The sequence below is a fragment of the Columba livia genome, chromosome 8 (assembly GCF_036013475.1).
Source record: "Columba livia isolate bColLiv1 breed racing homer chromosome 8, bColLiv1.pat.W.v2, whole genome shotgun sequence".
NCBI classification, from domain to species: domain Eukaryota; kingdom Metazoa; phylum Chordata; class Aves; order Columbiformes; family Columbidae; genus Columba; species Columba livia.
The window spans coordinates 30,405,357-30,422,199 of record NC_088609.1 but is presented as its reverse complement, the minus strand read 5'-3'; the positions used below and the strand labels follow the sequence as shown (position 1 = coordinate 30,422,199).

Below are 16,843 nucleotides of genomic sequence, written 5' to 3'. Positions count from 1 at the left end.
ACCGGCCTACACTCACGCGTCCTGCGTCTTCACTCGGGTCTTCGTGCACAAAGTTTAAGGGGCTGCCGGCATTTACTTTGCTTATCGCAATTTAGAATGTTCGTCGGTGAAGGATCCGGTGACAAGAGTCCCACAAGGGCCGCTTAAAAAAAGAAGCGGGGCGCCTCCCTTAGAGGGGTTGCCACCGAATATCCTTCATCCGAGTCACGGCACCAAATTGTGATAAATTTTGACTCGAAATTAACTTGAATAACACAAATGTATTCCCGTGGATTTCAACGCAATAAGCAAAGACAGCGCTGGGCGGCCATGAGCTCGGCTTCTCCAATGGCGCACCGGAAAAACTTCTTCCCGCCTTTTTCCAGGGTCCCGGGTTCGTTGCTCAGAGTGCCAGGTCACTCGTTCTTTCTGCGGACGTGTCCTCTGTTGTCAGGCAGTTCATCTCCTATCTTCTCACCCACCCCTGCCCCCTCCCACCTTTAGAGGACCGAACATTGACGGCAATTGCAGAACAAAGGGCAGGGGCTTCCCGTGTTGCACAATAACCCCGGAGCGTTTCCTATTAACAAGTGTTAATGAACAAACATCTCTAACTCTTAGAATTCTTTATTACACAAACCAAACTGTTATAAACTGCATAGCTAAAGTTAATTTGCTAATCAAACCGGGAATATGTTAGTGGTTAACGATTTGCTGAGTTATGTAGCTGTTAAACCACCATAGTTCGTCACATTCTGTTGTTGCGAGTTTTGGCGGGAAAATGTTGCAAGTTTTGGCGGGAAAGATGTGGTGTGCTCATGGGGAGGGGGATGTGCTTTGCTGTGCGAGGACAGCATAGCAACCCAGCTAACCAATCAGGAAGAAGATCGGGGTGTGTACTTACAGACGTATATAAACACTGTTTCTTCTGTAACCAGTTCCCGTGCCTCGGGTGGAGCAGTGACTGCCCGGCCGCCCGGCGCTGTTCTGATCATTTGGCTTTAATAGAAATTATTCTCAATTTCCGGAGTCATATTTGACTATGACAGAACCAAACCAAACGAATACACAAACCAAACCAAAACAAATACACAAACCAAACCAAACGAATACACAAAGCAAACCAAACGAATACACAAACCAGACCAAACGAATACACAAACCAAACCAAATGCCGACCCTGCAGAGGTTTCCCTCTGGCTGACGGACGGCGCCTCGGCTGTACCTCGGGAGCTCCCTGCCCAACCCAGCGTGGCTTTCGCCGCGTCTGACCGGCAGGCTACCAAACCAAACCAAATGTTAGCTACCTAAAACCCAGGACCCAAATAATAAAAGCACCTTCTTACCAATCACAGGTCCGTCGAGAGCAGCGGAGGGTCGGTCGCGTCCGATGCGCACCCCAAGAATACCGGGGTGCTAGCCGGAGCAGGATGGAGACGCGATCCACTCAGCGGTGCCCACGAGGTCCCTGCGTGGTCGCCAAAATGTTAGCAAACGAAACACATAACCACGGACATAGTTATATGCGGTGCTTTTATTTCAGCGCTGGGAAACCAGGGGGTCACTATTCTACTAAAGGTTTTCAAGAATAGGCAACTGAAATCAAGAACGTGTTCTTCCTGCACAGAGGGGGGTTCCTTCCCCAGAAATGTGAATGGTGGTTAAACACACTGGCTCATTTTTCAGTGTTTGTGCTCTTTTTTTCCCTCTTTCTATGGTCAGAGCAATTGCGCATCTGAGTGGAAACATGAGGCTGCTTCCCAGGGTGACCTTAAACACCCGTCAGTGCAGCAGGTGACCCCACGGGTGCCAACGCTCTGCGCTTTCAGCTCCTGGGCTGGTGTTGTCCGGGCTCTCCCTGCTCAGAACTCACGGTGTTTTGGAAAGGCAGGAGCCCGTGCAAACCCTTCTGCGCTGTCCTGCTCTGTTCCCCTTTCCTGTGCAGCGGGCTCGTGGCTCCGCTCGGGCAGGGCCGTCCCTGCGGAGCCTCTGGCGGGTGTTGCACCCGCAGCCCCAACGCGGAGCCGCCTCGTGTGGGGTCACGCGTGAGGCTGTAGCTCTGGAGAACGAGACGCTGTCAGCAGAGCTGAACAGGGACGTTCGCTCGGCTGCTTCAGGAGTTGTTGTGTTCTCCTTGCGGTGTGGGGTTTGTCCTCTGCTCTGGAGCACGAGAGCGAAGCCCCCGGAGCCGCGGCTGGTGGGGACCCCGCAGTGAGGGGTGACAGACCCGGAGCCAGGAGCAGTTTCCCCAGGGCGAGCAGCAAGTCGAGCTGCTCACACAAGGTCACAGGCAGGGCTGGTGCACATCACCGGTTCCAAGGCTGTCCCCAGCCCCTGACAGCTCTCTCTGTGCTGTTGTGCCCTCGGTACTCAATGTGGAATTCCCGGTGCGCAAATAGGTTGTGTGGATCTGAGGGAAATGGGTTAAGGTTGTGTTGGTGTGTGTTGTCCCCTGGGTAGTTTCAGTACAACCGGAAAGCAAGAGGCAGCTTAAATTCGGGGTCGGCTTTTTGCCGGAGCAACAAACGCCGTGATGGAGACAATGGGGAAAAGGTGGAAACTCTCAGAGCACGGGGAAGTCTCAGAGAGGAAAAGAGATGAACGCAGACACTGGGGAGGGGGAAAGTTGACATGTTTATTATAGGAACAGTAAAGGTTACGTAGAGATTGAATGTCACATAAAGATCAAATATTTAAATACATTAACTCCAGACACAAATTAGTGGTAGAGAGTTTATCTATTTATTATAGACACATTAAATATTATACAAAGCTCAAACATTATATAAAGATCAAACATTAAAATACACTAACTCCAGACAAGAATTGGTGGGAAAACGTTTCCACATTTATTATACGAATATTAAATATTAAATAAAGATTAAATAGAATACAAAATCAAACATTAAAACAGACTAACTCCATACCAAAATTAGTGGTCAAAATTTAATCTATTTATTATAGAAACATTAAATACTATATAAAGATTAAATATCATAAAAAGATCAAATATTATCTAGAGGTCAATCACTAAAATACACTAACTCCAGACAAGAATTGGTGGGAAAAAGTTCAAGTATTTATTATATAAATATGAAATAAAGATGATGTATTAGATAAAGCCATAATATTAATGTCTATTTACTCCAGACAAAAATTAGTGGTCAAAAGCTAATCTATTTATTAAAGAAACATTACATATTATATAAAGATTAAATATCATATAAAGGTCAAATATTATCTAGAGATCAAACATTAAAATACACTAACTCCAGACAAGAATTGGTGGGAAAAAGTTCAAGTATTTATTATGTAAATATGAAATAAAGATGATGTATTATATAAAGCCATAATATTAATGTCTATTTACTACAGACAAAAATTAGTGGAAAAAAGTTTACGTATTTATTATAGAAATGTTACATATATATATAAAGACTAAATATCACATAAGGATCAAATATTACAATATTTTAACGCCAGACAGGAATTGGTGGGAAAAGAAGTTCACATATTTATTATATAAAGAAAGGTTATGTATTATATAAAAGCTCAAATCTTAAACTATATTAACTCAAGAGGAGAATTAGAGGAAAAAGTTCCGTATTTATTACAGAGATGTTCCATCTGTGTAAAGATTAAATATTACATAGGGATCAAATACTAAAATATTTTAACGCCAGATAAGAACAGGTGGAAAAAGTTCAAGTATTTATTAGATAAATATTATAAAGATAAAAATTATATTGATATTTACTATGTAACTATAAATATATAAAATATAAATACATACATGATGTATTATATAAAGCTCAATTATTAACATCTATTAACTCCAGAAAAAAAGGGTGGAAAAAAGTGTATCTATTTATTTTATACGTATATATAAATATTATATGAAGCTCAAACACTATATACAGACCTAACATTAAAATTGGTAGAAAAAAGTCGATATATTTATCATATAAATATTAAATATTCTACAAAGATCAAATATTATATAAAGATGAAATAATGTATCAACTCCAGACAAATATTATTGGATAAGGTCTATGTACATATTAAATAAATATTAAATATTAGTACATTAAATAAAAAGAGTAAATAAATACTAGATATTAGTACATTAAATAAAACTATTAAATATATTAAATATTAGCACATTAAATAAAAACATTAAATATTAAATATTTGTACATTAACTAAAATATTAAAATTATTAAATATTACATTAAATAAAAATATTAAATATTAGTACATTAAAAATATCAAATAAATATTAAATATTAGTACATGAAAAATATTAAATAAAGCTCAAATATTATATACAGATACAACGTTTAAATATATTAACTCCAACTAGAAATTACTGGAAAAAAGGTTATGGACTTATTCTATAGATATTAAATATTATACAAAGCTCAAATATTCTGTAAAGCTAAGCTATTGAAATATAGTAACTCCAAGCAGAAATTAGGGGAAAAAAGGTTATATACTAATGAATGTTTCTATGCAAGTATGTAAAGATTAAATATGATAAAAACATCAAGTATTAAAATACATGAACTGCAGACAAGAACTGGAAAAAAAGTAATAGACTTGTTATATAAATATTAAATATTATACAAAGCTCAAACATTAGATACAGGTCACATATTCAAATATATCAACTCCCGACTACACCTGGGGGAAAAAAAGTTTCCATAGTTATAATATAAGCAGTAAATCCTATAGAAGGCTCAGCCATTAAAATCCATGGGGCGCAGGCTCCTCCTGTGCTGCAGCTTTTCTCCTCAGGATGAAATGGAAGTTGGCCTGGGTGTTCATGGCGTAGAACACGTTCGCCTTGGGTGGGATCGCCAGCTCTGCAAGAGAGGGAGCAGAGCCAGCGTGAGTTGGCGCACCACTCAGCCTTAGGGGTTTATTCTCACCGGCAGCTGTGACAACGTGTCCGTGGCGTTCCTGACGTCGCTTCGCGTGTCACTCTTGCCGTCAAAATGCAGCAGCACCGGTCAAGCAGCAGCAGCAGAGTTCTGCTTCCCCACCTTTGTCCTCGGAGATGATCTGTACCAGCTCGTAATCCTCGGCCGAGCCACACTGCAGGCTGTGCTTCTCCAGGGCTCTCTGGATGACAGCAGGAGCCTTCTCTTGGTTAGTCAGCTGCAGACAGAGAGTGGCAAGGACTCGGTTGGGAACTGCGTCCTAGATTCGGCCAGATACTAAAACATGCTCTTTGGGACACCTGGTGGCTGATTTACTGCAAGACAACAGACGCTGCTCTAGAAACACAGCAGCAAATCACAGCCTCTGCTCTCCAGAGCACCCACTTGCAGAGGTGAGACCTTGTTCTCAGCAGCTGTCGAATCCACAGCAATAGCTGCCCCAGCTGCTGTTTGCTCACATCCATTAATCCACAGTCTCCTGTGCTAAACACTTTCTGGATGTCCTGCAAAGATTCGGGGCCTTGTAGCTGGGTTTGCTGGGGAAGGGGCACCTTGTGTCACAGTCACACACCCCAGAGCTGAGCTGGACACACAACAGCCGGCGCTGGCAGAAGAGCAGGGGCAGCAAAGCCGGCACTTGCTCAGAGTGCTGCACTTGGCATTGTTGATCAAAGACAAGCTTCAATTTCTAGAGCAGAAACCTTGAGAGATGCTCTTTGCAAACCTCTCATTCATCCCCTGCTCCACAGGTTTTGATTTCTAACATCGGTCATTTTCCTTGTCAAGGAGGTTTGATCAGTGAATAGGTGTTTCCAAAACTAAAAGCACCATTCAAGACACCTGGGGTGAAAACATCACCCACAGAACAGCGTTTTGCTGTTCCCACCACTCACCAGGATGCTCCTGTAGATGTTGCCACTTCTGTCCTCCTCTACGCTGGTCCGGATGATGCAGCTCTCTCCGTTCTGTTGGTTGTAAACTGGCAGGACTGGCGGCACTTCTTTTGTTGCAATGGGAGTCACGGAGTCGGGGCACTTCTTGGAGCACTTGTCACCAGATGGCAGCAAGGGGGGACACGAGATCAAACACATTGATTACCAGTTAATTGAAAAGATCCAAAAGCTAAAGATGACACTCTTGAGCACAACAGCCTCAACAAGGGCTTCAGCAACCCAGTGAAGGCAGTTCAGATCAAGAGAGCAGAGGCTGTAGGACAAAGCTCCCTGGGAACAGAACCCAGCCCAGACAAGGCTGGTCTGGGCAGTTCCTGGCAGGTCAAAGCCCAGGGCTGGCGAGCTCTGACCTCAGCTGCTTCTCACTTGCTCAGTGCTCTGCCTGCCCCAGAATTAGGCTGGGCTGATGCAGATGAGCTTTCCCCCCACAACTGCCTTTCCCAGAGCTCAGGGCCCTCCATTCCACCGCAAGCAACGCTCTAGTCAAGACCCACAGGCTTGGGCAAGCGCCTGGGGCCGCCGGCAGCGTCAGCAGCCTCGCACAGGCTGTCTGTGCTGAACACAGGGCCCAGGCCCTACCTTGTGCTGAGGCTCCTCGGCAGTGTCGGTGGGAGGGACGATGGTGACGGTGCTGTCCCCAGAGCTCCCACCTGGAGCAGGTTTGGGCTGCGCGTTGACGGGTGCGCTGTGGGCGCTCACCCCCAAGCCCAGGAACGGCCTAGGGGAGAAAAGAAAGCACAGCAGAGCTGGGCTGAGCAAAGCTGGCACTTGCTTCAACAAGCTGACCTGCTGTTGTGCTTTCCTGTCTCGAGTGGCCGATTGTTTGTGTGTGTATAGCAAATTAGACTCTATCCTTATTTACTCTGTTTTGCTGCTGCAAATGTGAATTGAATTTATAATCCAGCACTAAAATCCAGTGTTCTGGATCCCCAGCCAGGTTTGTCAGCTGGTGTTTGATTTACTCCAGTTCATATTCAGGCACCAAACCGTTATACTCACAGGCTGAATCTCTTCACCACGCTCTTCTGAGCTTTGGCCGATGCGACACTCTTGTCAGCAGCTCCTTCAATTTCGCGTGAAAGCCGGAAACTGCAGAACAGGCAACACCATCAGTTAAATATCTCAGAGTGGCCATATTTGAGAAGCCCTGGGCCATTCCCACGCCCCAGAGGGTGGCATCCCCACAAGGAGGAGCGCAGCTCTGTGCGGGTGTATTTCCACTCTCCGGGAGCAGCTCCTGGCAGCGCAGAGCTCAAGGCTGAGAGAACCTGAACCTGCCTGCGGGGCAAGAAAAGCTGCTTCGCCAGCTGGGCTGAGACCCTACCTCTCCTCATCACTTAAATGCCGCTGCCTCCTAAACCACTGCACGAATTTCTCATCTGCTGACATGCAATAGCTGTTACATGAGGACTGCAAGAGCTTAATTTGTGCGATTACTTCAAATTCCTAAGAAAACAAATAATAAAATAGGAATTCCAATTAGAAAAATAAAGCCGGTCTCGTTAATATCCTACCCACACGCAGCAACAGATCCAGGACAGACTGAGTTTGACCCGCAGGTCGGGTTCAGTTGAAGAAGTGACCATGTCCAGAACCACTGTTTCCAACAATGCAGCTCTGCAGCTCAGCCTTCCCGCTCAGACCTGCGTGGCCAGAGCGGCGCCGAGAGAGGAATCCCGCTCTGTACGGAGCTGGTTCTCAGGCACTAAGCGAGGGACATAACTAGAGGTGCCTGTGATGACAGCAGAGCCTGATCCTCCCCGGCTCTGCACGTCGTGCGCTCACACTCACACTCACCATCTGCAGTAACGTGAGCGGCTGTTGGATACGCCCGAGCAAAGACAACAGGCCTCGCCAAGAGAACGCTCTAGCAGAGAGCGTCAGCAACTAACGACCACAGAACAGTCAACGTTCCACTCACCCTTCGCCGCTTCTCAAAGTTGATCAGGCCGCCCTGTTGGAAGGACAGAGAAGGGATCAGAGGAGAAGAGCACAGGCTGGGCTGAGTTAATCACAAACAGGATGAAGTAGCGACACCAAGGGAAAGGCCAGAGCTGCCCTGAGCAAAGGCTTCTGCAAAGACCTGTTTCCAGCTCTAGGATAAACCACAGCACTCGTGTGCCTGAGTCTATTTTTCAAATAGATTCCTCTATTTTTAAGAACTGCACTAGAACCCAGGGGAAGACACAGGACCAGACACAGTGTCTGGAAGGGAGGGAGGATATGTGGGATTCCAAAAATTGCCCCAAATTACCTCGAGATAGTCCTGAAGGGCTGTGTCCAGCATGACGAGGTCTGTGAGGAAGGTACCCAGGTAAGGTACCGTGCCTTGGGTGACTCCCTGCAAACGGGCAGAGCAATGGTGGATTAATTGACTGAGAAATAATAATCAATAATACTAATTAGAATGCTAGAATACTCCTGTGTTAGCAAACAAAATACAACTCGTCTGCTTCACCAAACAGTGCTCTTGTCAATGATGCTTTCGTGACACCATCCTTAGGATCTTAGCCAGCGGTTCATGTCTGTACAGAGCGGTATAAAGCCCAAGTGCTCATTCGTAACTCATCTGCGTCAAATCTCGCTGTGCGGCACCTCTCGCCCCAGCAGAAAAGCCGGGATTTACAGACCCGTCTTCCCCAAAGCACCGCATACGGGAGTTCATTGGTTAGGAACAGGGCTGAGCTCGGCTTTGGGGGAGATCACCAGCCTGGCGACTCAAGCTCATTCCCACCTTCAGCAGCAGCTCCCTGCTCGTCGCAAAGTTGTCACAGTCGGAGAAGATTTCTGAGAGCTCTTCGAACATCAGCATTGTGTCCCTGTACAGGAAAAGGTTAAATCATTTAAGCTGTTTGTAAGCACTCTGAATCAGATCAGGGTACTATTTTTTTCTCAAGCATCGTTACCGGTTGGGCACATAAATATAAAAGCAGGAAAACACATCCAGTGACACACTGCACAGCCTTACTTTGGAACGCAGGCCCAGGTCTTCTTCAGGCGATAAACGGAGGTGGACTGCAGTGCGGAAACAATGGCCTTCAAAGACGAAAAGTTGTTCAGGATCCTACATTGCTGTGAAAGGAGCGGTTAGAAACACAGGAGCGTTAAACGTCAGCACCACCAACAGTCAGTGCTCTTCTGTCTGCCCCGTGTCCTGCTCGCTGCACATTCTCCCTGCTAAGCGGGCAGCTCCAAAAATACTGAGCATCCAAAATATCACTCCCCAACAACCCCCCTGCCCCCTCCCAGCTCCACGGCACCCGCACAAGGAACGTTAAACAGTCGTCAATAAACGCTTTACACGTGCGATACGGATCCACTTCTCCAAGGTCTTCGCTCGTTGCCGTGTCTTTAATTCTCTGCTGTCCAGGACGGTGCTGACCACGCAGTTGGTGACGGCGTTGAACTGCGAGATGGTGGCTCTGATGCTCTGTGCCAGGTGTTTGTTCTCTTGCTTGTCCCTGCGGGACCAGATGCAGCCCAGGCAGTGGTGGGGCACAACGTTCTTGAAGAGTGTCTAGAGGGAAACAGAGGTGTCCAAGTCAGCCTGGATCGCTATTGCCCACAGCAAGACATGCATGTTTACAGTGCAAACTGCATCTGAAGCTAATATGGTATTAAAAGGGAAATATTGGTTTTCTCTTAGTTTAAAATATACACTTGGCTATAACTCTTTAGGCCTGATGCCCTAAAAGAACTGTCAGCTAAACAGTCCTGGCAAAATAAGGGAAACCTTTCTATCACTTACATTATCAAGGGGAAAGATTTCAATACAATGCTATTTTTGAAAGAGATTGATACAAATAAACCAAATCGGAGCACTACAGTTAAAAGTACTTATACACCTTCAGGTGAGGTAGCCTGAAATACAGTCAAAATACGATATTTCTCAGGGGTCAAATATTAAACTTTGCAAAAGAGGCTACACAGTCTACATTCACACTGTAAATAAAAGACAAATACCTTCAGAAGAACTGAAGGAAAAGCCCAATCAATGAAGCGAGTTTGGATAACCAAGCAGAGCTGTGCTCTGTGTCCCAGCAACAGAGCGGTTCTGGAACGCCAGACTGACATTGATATAAGTTAAAATAACAAACAGACAGACAAACAATTAGAAGCCCAGAACTATTTCCCCGAGCATTTCAGGTAACACGTATGATCGACATACCGCGTCCATGTACGTCAGCTGTTCTGCCACCAGCTCTTCTTGGAACAATGAGAATTCCTGTGCACCGCTGATCTCCAGTTCCTCTTCCTCATCCAGGTTGCAGGGAGAAAGGCTGTGGAACGCGTCTGGCCAGCGTGGGAAACACGAGTCAGTGAATTTATACAGAAAACAATTAATCAAAGCAGATACTTGAAAAATCACTACATCTAATAGCAGAACATGCAAAGGGACCTGCCTGGTGTAACGGCCTCACTGTGCTGCACATTTTAGTGAGAAAGAGGACTGGAAGACTAAATTGGCAAAGAGACTTTTCGGCTCACGGCACAGGAAGCTTTGTGCCCTGGATAAGGGGACGTGGCAGGCTTGACGCTGGGAGAACACCCAGACAGCAGAGAAAGGTACTTTACCATCATTCTCCAGTTGTTCTTTCTGGAACTGCTCCAGGAGGTTCTGCACCCTCTTCTCCGGGTCAGAGCCGGGCATGTTCTTCTTCAGATAACTCAGCACCTTCAGCAGACACACGTAGTCGGGCGGCTCTTGGAAATCCTCGGCACATTGGTCGAGCCAGGCTTGTAAAATCGATGCGATCGCACTGTGAGCAAATTCAGAGAGAGCACATGGGCTGTATGCAGCAGCTATTGATGCAATGGCATGGATCTGTACCTAATACAACAACAGGAACACTGAGACATTCATCCCCCACGTGAAGGCAGCATGGACACTTCTGTGAGCAGAGAATTTAATTTGTTCGTTTTATGCAAGAAATATTATTAAAATAATACTTCACAGGAAACTAAAGGCTGCTTCCTCAATTACACCTTGAGAAAACAGCACAATCATTCAAAATAATTGAAGATTTTCTCTGGGTTGTATTATTGGAAACAACAGCTGTGCTGCCCACGTCCCGCTCCAGCACCGAACCCTGACTGGGGCTCGCTGGGCGCTGCAAAACCAAACTTACGTCCTGAGCACTGTGCTGGATCCGGGGGAATTCTGGCTTCCACGCTCTTCAGAGCCCGAGATCTCCAGGTTTCCGTATCTGGAAAATTGAGATGGCTGTTTAGAGGAACCTCTACTGAGCAAAAGCAAAATCCCAAATAGTGTAATCCATATACAACTGGCATAAACATATACATATTGGCATATTCATATACAACTGGCATGAAGACAAGGGCTTCATGCTGGACAATTCCACCGTGGCCGGGGAAGCTGAGGAGAGATGAAGGGTTTGCACGTGTCCCCGTGCACTGCAAAGCAAACCCAGCCTAAACCAGGCAGACCCGTGGTCCCTCTGACAGGAGCGGCGCAGCCACAGCCATAGGGAGCTCAGCTGGGGACACTGAGCCTCCAGAGACCTGCGGGGAGAGCCCTGGCGGCAGCTGGAACAGCTCCTGTCAAACCACACCTTGCACCTCCTTACGTACGGGTGACGAGGAGTTCATGGTGCATCTGAGTGAGAACATTTTGGTTCCCTACCGGTCAGACCACGCACGCTTTCCCCGCCTGGCGCTTCAGCTTTAATGAGAGCTGGGGTGTGGGCAGTGTGCATTTACACATGGTCTGTTTATGCTGAAATCCTGAATTTGGCAGGATTCTCGACCTCTGTCCATCAGGTTATTAGCTCCATGTCCACTAAAAGTAGGGGACGAAATTCCTGTCAACATCCCCCTGTCGTGTATAATAAATGATGGCTCAGTTTCCATTCTGTCCCGGCTCTTACCTGTCCAGGAGCAGCTCCAGGACTGTGCTGGTGGAAGCAAAGGCCCTGTACGTTGAGAGGAAGGTGTTGATGTATGTAAAGTCATTATCCGCAAACGCCATTGGAAGCGTCTCCACCAGCTTTTCCAAAGTTGCAGCTTTCAGGGCCCTGCTTTTGCACGTCTCGTCCGGGCTGACAGCGTGTTCTGCAGGTAACTGGTCTCCTTCAGCCTACAAAGTGGAAACAAAGACAAAGCACATAATCAGACAGAAGCCAGAGCCCCGACACAGCTTGCACGATGAAACACAGATTCCATTCCACCTTTTCACAGGAACAGTCCATCTCTAGTTACCAAACAATTTTGTCAGTTTTGGCTCTCCAAGTACCAAATGCTGTAGCAAATACTGGAGGACAATAAAGACATTTCTTATTTAAACAGGCAAGTGTTTCCAGGGCTTAAGCTGTAATCTCATGGTTGCCTTTTAAACTGACCATTCTCTCATAACAGGGCCAACCATTCAAAAACCCCGGATGCTTTCTTAGCATCAAGAAGTTTAAGAAAGGTTTATTAGACTTCCTGAAGCATGAAAGATCTCAGTTCCTTCACCTACTGGTGCCTCTACAAGAAGTTACTAAGCAAGATTTCAAGCTTCTCAGTACTTAAAGGAATTGGTAATGAAGCCCAACTCACTCAAACAAAAACTGTTGTATTCCTTTCAACACGGGTTCTATGATATTTTCAGTTAGAGCTGCATTTCTCTCTGAAGTGTCTTTGTGGTACACACACATGCTAAAAATGCTCCCCACCTCCTGCACAAAACCATCAGCTGGGAAATGTACCGCAGGTCAAAAATACTTTCTAATATTTCTCCTGGTAAAAAACAGGCAGCAGAGGTGGGAAATCTGCCACTCAAAGTCTTTATACTACCAACCTGGACACTACACCAAAGCAAGTTCTTATATTATTGCCTTTGATCCTGAAGAAAATGTAGAAACATTGCAACACGACATGAAAGTTCTACCCACCTCCTGACCCTCTGGCTCAAACTGCCACAGCTGCACTGATTGCAATGAAGTGAGGACACTTTAATCAGCTGGGGACTTGGCCACCACGCCAGCTTCACTTACCCCGAGCCATCTTGCTCCTTCACCCTCAGTCTGCTGGATCTGCGCTCTTCTCAGGGTGTCACAGTCAACAGCTCCTTCTTGTGCGTCTTCAGCTCCATCCTCAGTTGTGCTCTGCCAGGAAAGGACAAAGAGAAACAGGTCAGAGAGAAAGGAACACAGTCCCTGCACAAGCGCAGGCTGCAGACACCAGCATGCCAACACCGGGATCTCACAACACCTCAACAACGCTCACTTAAGTTGCCACTTCCTAGCTGCCTTTAGTTACCTGGGGATTTTTGGACTTTTAACTGAAAGCAGAGAGGACCTGAGTGCACAAATTACTGCACAAGCCAATGAAAGAGGTAAGAATTAAACCAGAGAGTGCAGATCTCCTGAACCCCAGCACTAACAGCCGCTGTATTAACATGCTGATACATGCTGAGGAGCAAAGCACTAGAGAATTGAAAATAAACGTAACAATTAACTTTAGAAATACATATACTGGTCCCCCTGCAACCACATAATCTTTTATCATCATACATACCAGTTGCATATTTAAAGTTTCAGGGCTTTACTAACTAACACAGCCTTAAGCACACGAATAACTCAATTAGAAAGGATTTGAGTGCAGTGCAACCAAATCCTGGTTTGGGATGCTTTTCTGTTTGTTTTTTCCTCCTTTATCTCTAAAATATCCCCTAGTCAGATACAACGGTCTGTACACCAGTGACTTGCCTCTTGAATGCTCTGTGGAACCTCCACATCTTTCCCAGGTTGGTTCCTCACATTGTCTTCCAGGCTCTGTGGAGTCTCCATGTCTTCTTCAGCTGGCTTGTCTGGAGTCTCCTCTATGCACTCTGCAGTCTTGGTGTCTTCCTCTGTTGCCTTGCTTAGACTCTTCTCAATGCACTCTGGAGTCTCCATCTCTTCCTCTGTTATCTTGCTGAGAGTGTTCTCAATGTGCTCAGGAGTCTCTGCATCTTCCTCTCTTATCTCACTTGTAGTCTCATCTACGTGCTCTCGACCCTCAGCATCTTCCTCTCTTGTCTTGCTTACAGTCTGCTCAGCGTGCTCTGGATTCTGGTCAATGTGCTCTGGACTCTCCACATCTTCCTTGGTTGTCTTGGGCACAGTCTCCTCAAGGCTGTGCAGAGACTCCACATCTTCCTCATGTCTCTTCCTCCTGGGTGTCCTCCTCCTTGGTCTCCTCCAACATCTCCAAACACACAGGTTCCGAAAGGGGAAGCTCTGAGCCTGTTAGAAAACAACGGAAAGGCAGTTTTGAATTGCAGATAGCAACACATTTACTTTTTATGTCCTTGCAAAAGTACCAGGACAAGATCACATGAAACCTGAACTTTAGGCACTATTACAATGCAAAAGATAGATTGTACGATAGGATCATTGTTGCAGGATGTAAACCGCCATCTCTCCACCCTATCCTTCAGTATGGAAGGAGTAGACACATCTCCCTCTCTCTCTGCTGTTTGAGGCCAACAGCTGCTTTTGTTTGGCCCCAGAGCCCCTGGCCAGGGCCGTTAGGAGAAGGGAGCGCCGAGGCGCCAGGAGCCGCTGGGCGCCCGCAGCCAGTGTGGGGGATGTTTGGAGGCTTCAGGGGCACCCACAGTGTAAAGTTAATCCTCGCATAATCGCGGGTGTATTTTCCCCCCGAGCTTCTACATAAGCACGTGTGACTTTCCGTGCACGTTTGCACGTGTATTTCTCTGCACAGGATTGCGAGTGTATTATAAATTTACCCTCGCACAATCGCGAGTGTACACTTTCCGTACTCAATACGAGTACGTGTATCCCTTTAAAATAACCCCACACCGTGTTCAGGCAAGTGTGTGCTCCTCCCGGACTCAGAGACGGCTCCGGCATTGTTCTGGGTGATGATGCTGCCCCTTAACAATTTTCCTCAACTGATATCCCAACCTGTATTTAAGTCACTTTTTGAGTGCTAAAACCCTGTTTCCCACCAGTTTAATACAAGTTGTTTTGGACCCTGTTGTCCCTTAATCTACCCTCGGGGTGCCTCTGTGACAATCATAGAATCATTTTGGTTGGCAGAGATCATCGAGTGCAGCCGTTAACCCAGCCCTGGCACTGCCCCGTGTCCCTCAGAACCTCATCTCTGTGCCTCTCAAACCCTCCAGGGATGGTGACTCCACCGCTGTCCTGGGCAGCCTGGGCCAGTGTTTAATAACCATTTCTGTGAGGAATTGTTCCCAACAGCCAACCCGAGCCTGCCCCGGCACAGCTGGTGCCGTTTCCTCCCGTCCCCTCACTTGTCCCTCGGCAGCAGTCACCAACACCCTTCTCTCGGCACTCGGAGCTGCCACCCCCCGGCCCCGTGTCCCCCGCAGCCCCGGGGGAGGGCGGGCGGCGGGGCCCGGCTCGCTCCTACCCGTCCGCAGCAGGGCCCGCAGCTGATCCCGCACATGGCGCCGTGTCCGCGTCCGCAGGCAGGGCTGCTGCCGGCTCCGCCAGCCCCGCACTCCCGCTCTCTCTCTCTCGCCCCGACCGCTCGCCCCGACGGCAACGGCGGCAACGGCTCCGGCGGCACCGCGGCGACCGGACGCGGCCTCGCGGCAGCACGTGCCGCCCGCAGCCGCCCAATCGCAGCTCGCCGCCGCTCCCGCGCGCGCCCCCTTGCCCCGCCCTCAGCCCGCCCGCAGCCCAAGCCCTTGCTCAGCCGGACAAAGCGCCTGAACAGCAGAGGGTTCAGACACACAGAGATATATATGTGTGTGTGTATATATAGAGGTTTGTCTGGGGCTGCTGCCTTCCGTGAGGAGGAACCTCGCAAAGCTGTGTAATGTTCTCCTTAGGAAGAAACACCCAACAGGATAACACAGATAACGCAAAACTGCAAAGTCCAAGCATAACTGGGAAAGGAAAAACGAAGCTCTTGTCATTTACAGTGATGTTTTCACTTTGCGGTTCAATCTATTCACTGTTCTACTAAAGGTTTTAAAGAGTAGGCAACTGAAATCAAGAACACGTTCTTCCCGCGCAAAGGGGGGTTCCGTCCCCAGAAATGAGAATTGTGGTTGTGAGAAATGCAGTTGTGATTCGTGCCGAGATGTTCAATGTTTACAGATATAACCAAATGAGGCACGGGCTCTGAACCTGGAAAAAGGAAAAGGTGCTTGAGTTCTGTGTAAATAGCTACGAAACTTGTTTATGAAGTTATATTGGTAGAGGGAACTCACATGTTAAGGCTTAACCAACCACATAATAAGGGCCTACTAACGAACTTTAAGCCACATAATGAATATCTAGTTTAGAGCTGTATGTGACCAATGGTATTAAGAAAAAACAGAACCCCATCGAATGCCGAGATAAGAAGTTTCACAGCACCAGCTGCAGCCTTGAGGAGACACCTTATCTATGTGACACCTTTCTGTATTTCAGCACACTGCTCATTGTTCAAGGTGTGCGTGTTGGGGAGCGAATCCCCCGCGCACCCAGCGCTGTTTTGCTTGTGCTCTAGTGAACACGTGTTTAAGGAATACAGTTAAGGAATTGGATTAAACGTTGTTTATCCATAGAAAAACCTTAAGTTGTTTATTTCAATTATTCCCCCTTTTTCTTTTTATCCCATTGATTCGTGCTTTGGCTTCAAAGTTAGCCAGCACTGCCTAGCGGCGGCTAGGTCCGGTTTGGTGTTATCTTTTACAATCATTAATTCATACCCCCTTCCTTTTGTTGCCATTTCAGGATCTGTAGGCATGGCTGAGATTTGCACGCCTTGGACTACTGAATGCATTAACCGAATAAAGCACGGGATCATACATGGCATGAACAGTAAACCCAGAAATGCACATACTGTCCTGAACCCCATTTTCTTCCACCAGGCTACAATTTCGAGACCAATATCCATGAGGTGGACCTGGCCACCAAGTGGGAGGAATAGAGGTATTTGATGAATTTGCCCGCAACACGAACTTACAAGGGGTTCGTCCAACGTGTTCAGTCATTTGAGACCCCC

General features: G+C 47.0%; 2 protein-coding genes across 3 annotated transcripts; both read right to left on the bottom strand.

Moving 5' to 3' along the window:
• Positions 1–4,376: 4,376 nt before the first annotated feature.
• LOC135580138 (ral guanine nucleotide dissociation stimulator-like 1) lies at positions 4,377–6,612 on the bottom strand. 2 transcript variants are annotated; one of them, XR_010474404.1, is made up of 3 exons: positions 6,455–6,612; positions 5,816–5,968; positions 4,379–5,139 (listed from the first exon to the last, which is right to left on the bottom strand). XR_010474404.1 is itself a non-coding variant. In XM_065072751.1 (2 exons), exons 1-2 carry the CDS (start codon positions 6,011–6,013, stop codon positions 4,972–4,974), a joined length of 366 nt encoding a protein of 121 aa, XP_064928823.1. In that variant the 5' UTR covers positions 6,014–6,028; the 3' UTR covers positions 4,377–4,971. The 2 variants fall into 2 exon arrangements, 1 of the variants encoding a protein (XP_064928823.1); XM_065072751.1 differs by lacking the exon at positions 6,455–6,612 and having other exon boundaries at positions 4,377–5,139; positions 5,816–6,028.
• A 919-nt stretch (positions 6,613–7,531) lies between these two features.
• Positions 7,532–15,292, bottom strand: LOC135580052 (ral guanine nucleotide dissociation stimulator-like 1). Its single transcript, XM_065071351.1, has 12 exons — positions 15,257–15,292; positions 13,585–14,103; positions 12,871–12,981; positions 11,764–11,972; positions 11,005–11,082; positions 10,451–10,635; positions 10,044–10,168; positions 9,177–9,392; positions 8,844–8,947; positions 8,610–8,694; positions 8,130–8,216; positions 7,532–7,829 (listed from the first exon to the last, which is right to left on the bottom strand). Exons 1-12 carry the CDS (start codon positions 15,290–15,292, stop codon positions 7,743–7,745), a joined length of 1,842 nt encoding a protein of 613 aa, XP_064927423.1. The 3' UTR covers positions 7,532–7,742.
• Positions 15,293–16,843: the final 1,551 nt, after the last annotated feature.

Excerpts from the sequence above, each read along its gene's own strand:
- LOC135580138 (XM_065072751.1), bottom strand. The coding sequence starts at position 6,013 with ATGTGTTTGATCTCGTGTCCCCCCTTGCTGCCATCTGGTGACAAGTGC. Across the intron at positions 5,140-5,815 it reads ACATCTACAGGAGCATCCTG|CTGACTAACCAAGAGAAGGC; the intron begins GTGAGTGGTGGG and ends CTCTGTCTGCAG.
- LOC135580052 (XM_065071351.1), bottom strand. The coding sequence starts at position 15,292 with ATGTGCGGGATCAGCTGCGGGCCCTGCTGCGGACGG. Across the intron at positions 14,104-15,256 it reads GCGGGCCCTGCTGCGGACGG|GCTCAGAGCTTCCCCTTTCG; the intron begins GTAGGAGCGAGC and ends GTTTTCTAACAG. Across the intron at positions 10,636-11,004 it reads TCCAGCACAGTGCTCAGGAC|TGCGATCGCATCGATTTTAC; the intron begins GTAAGTTTGGTT and ends ATTTGCTCACAG.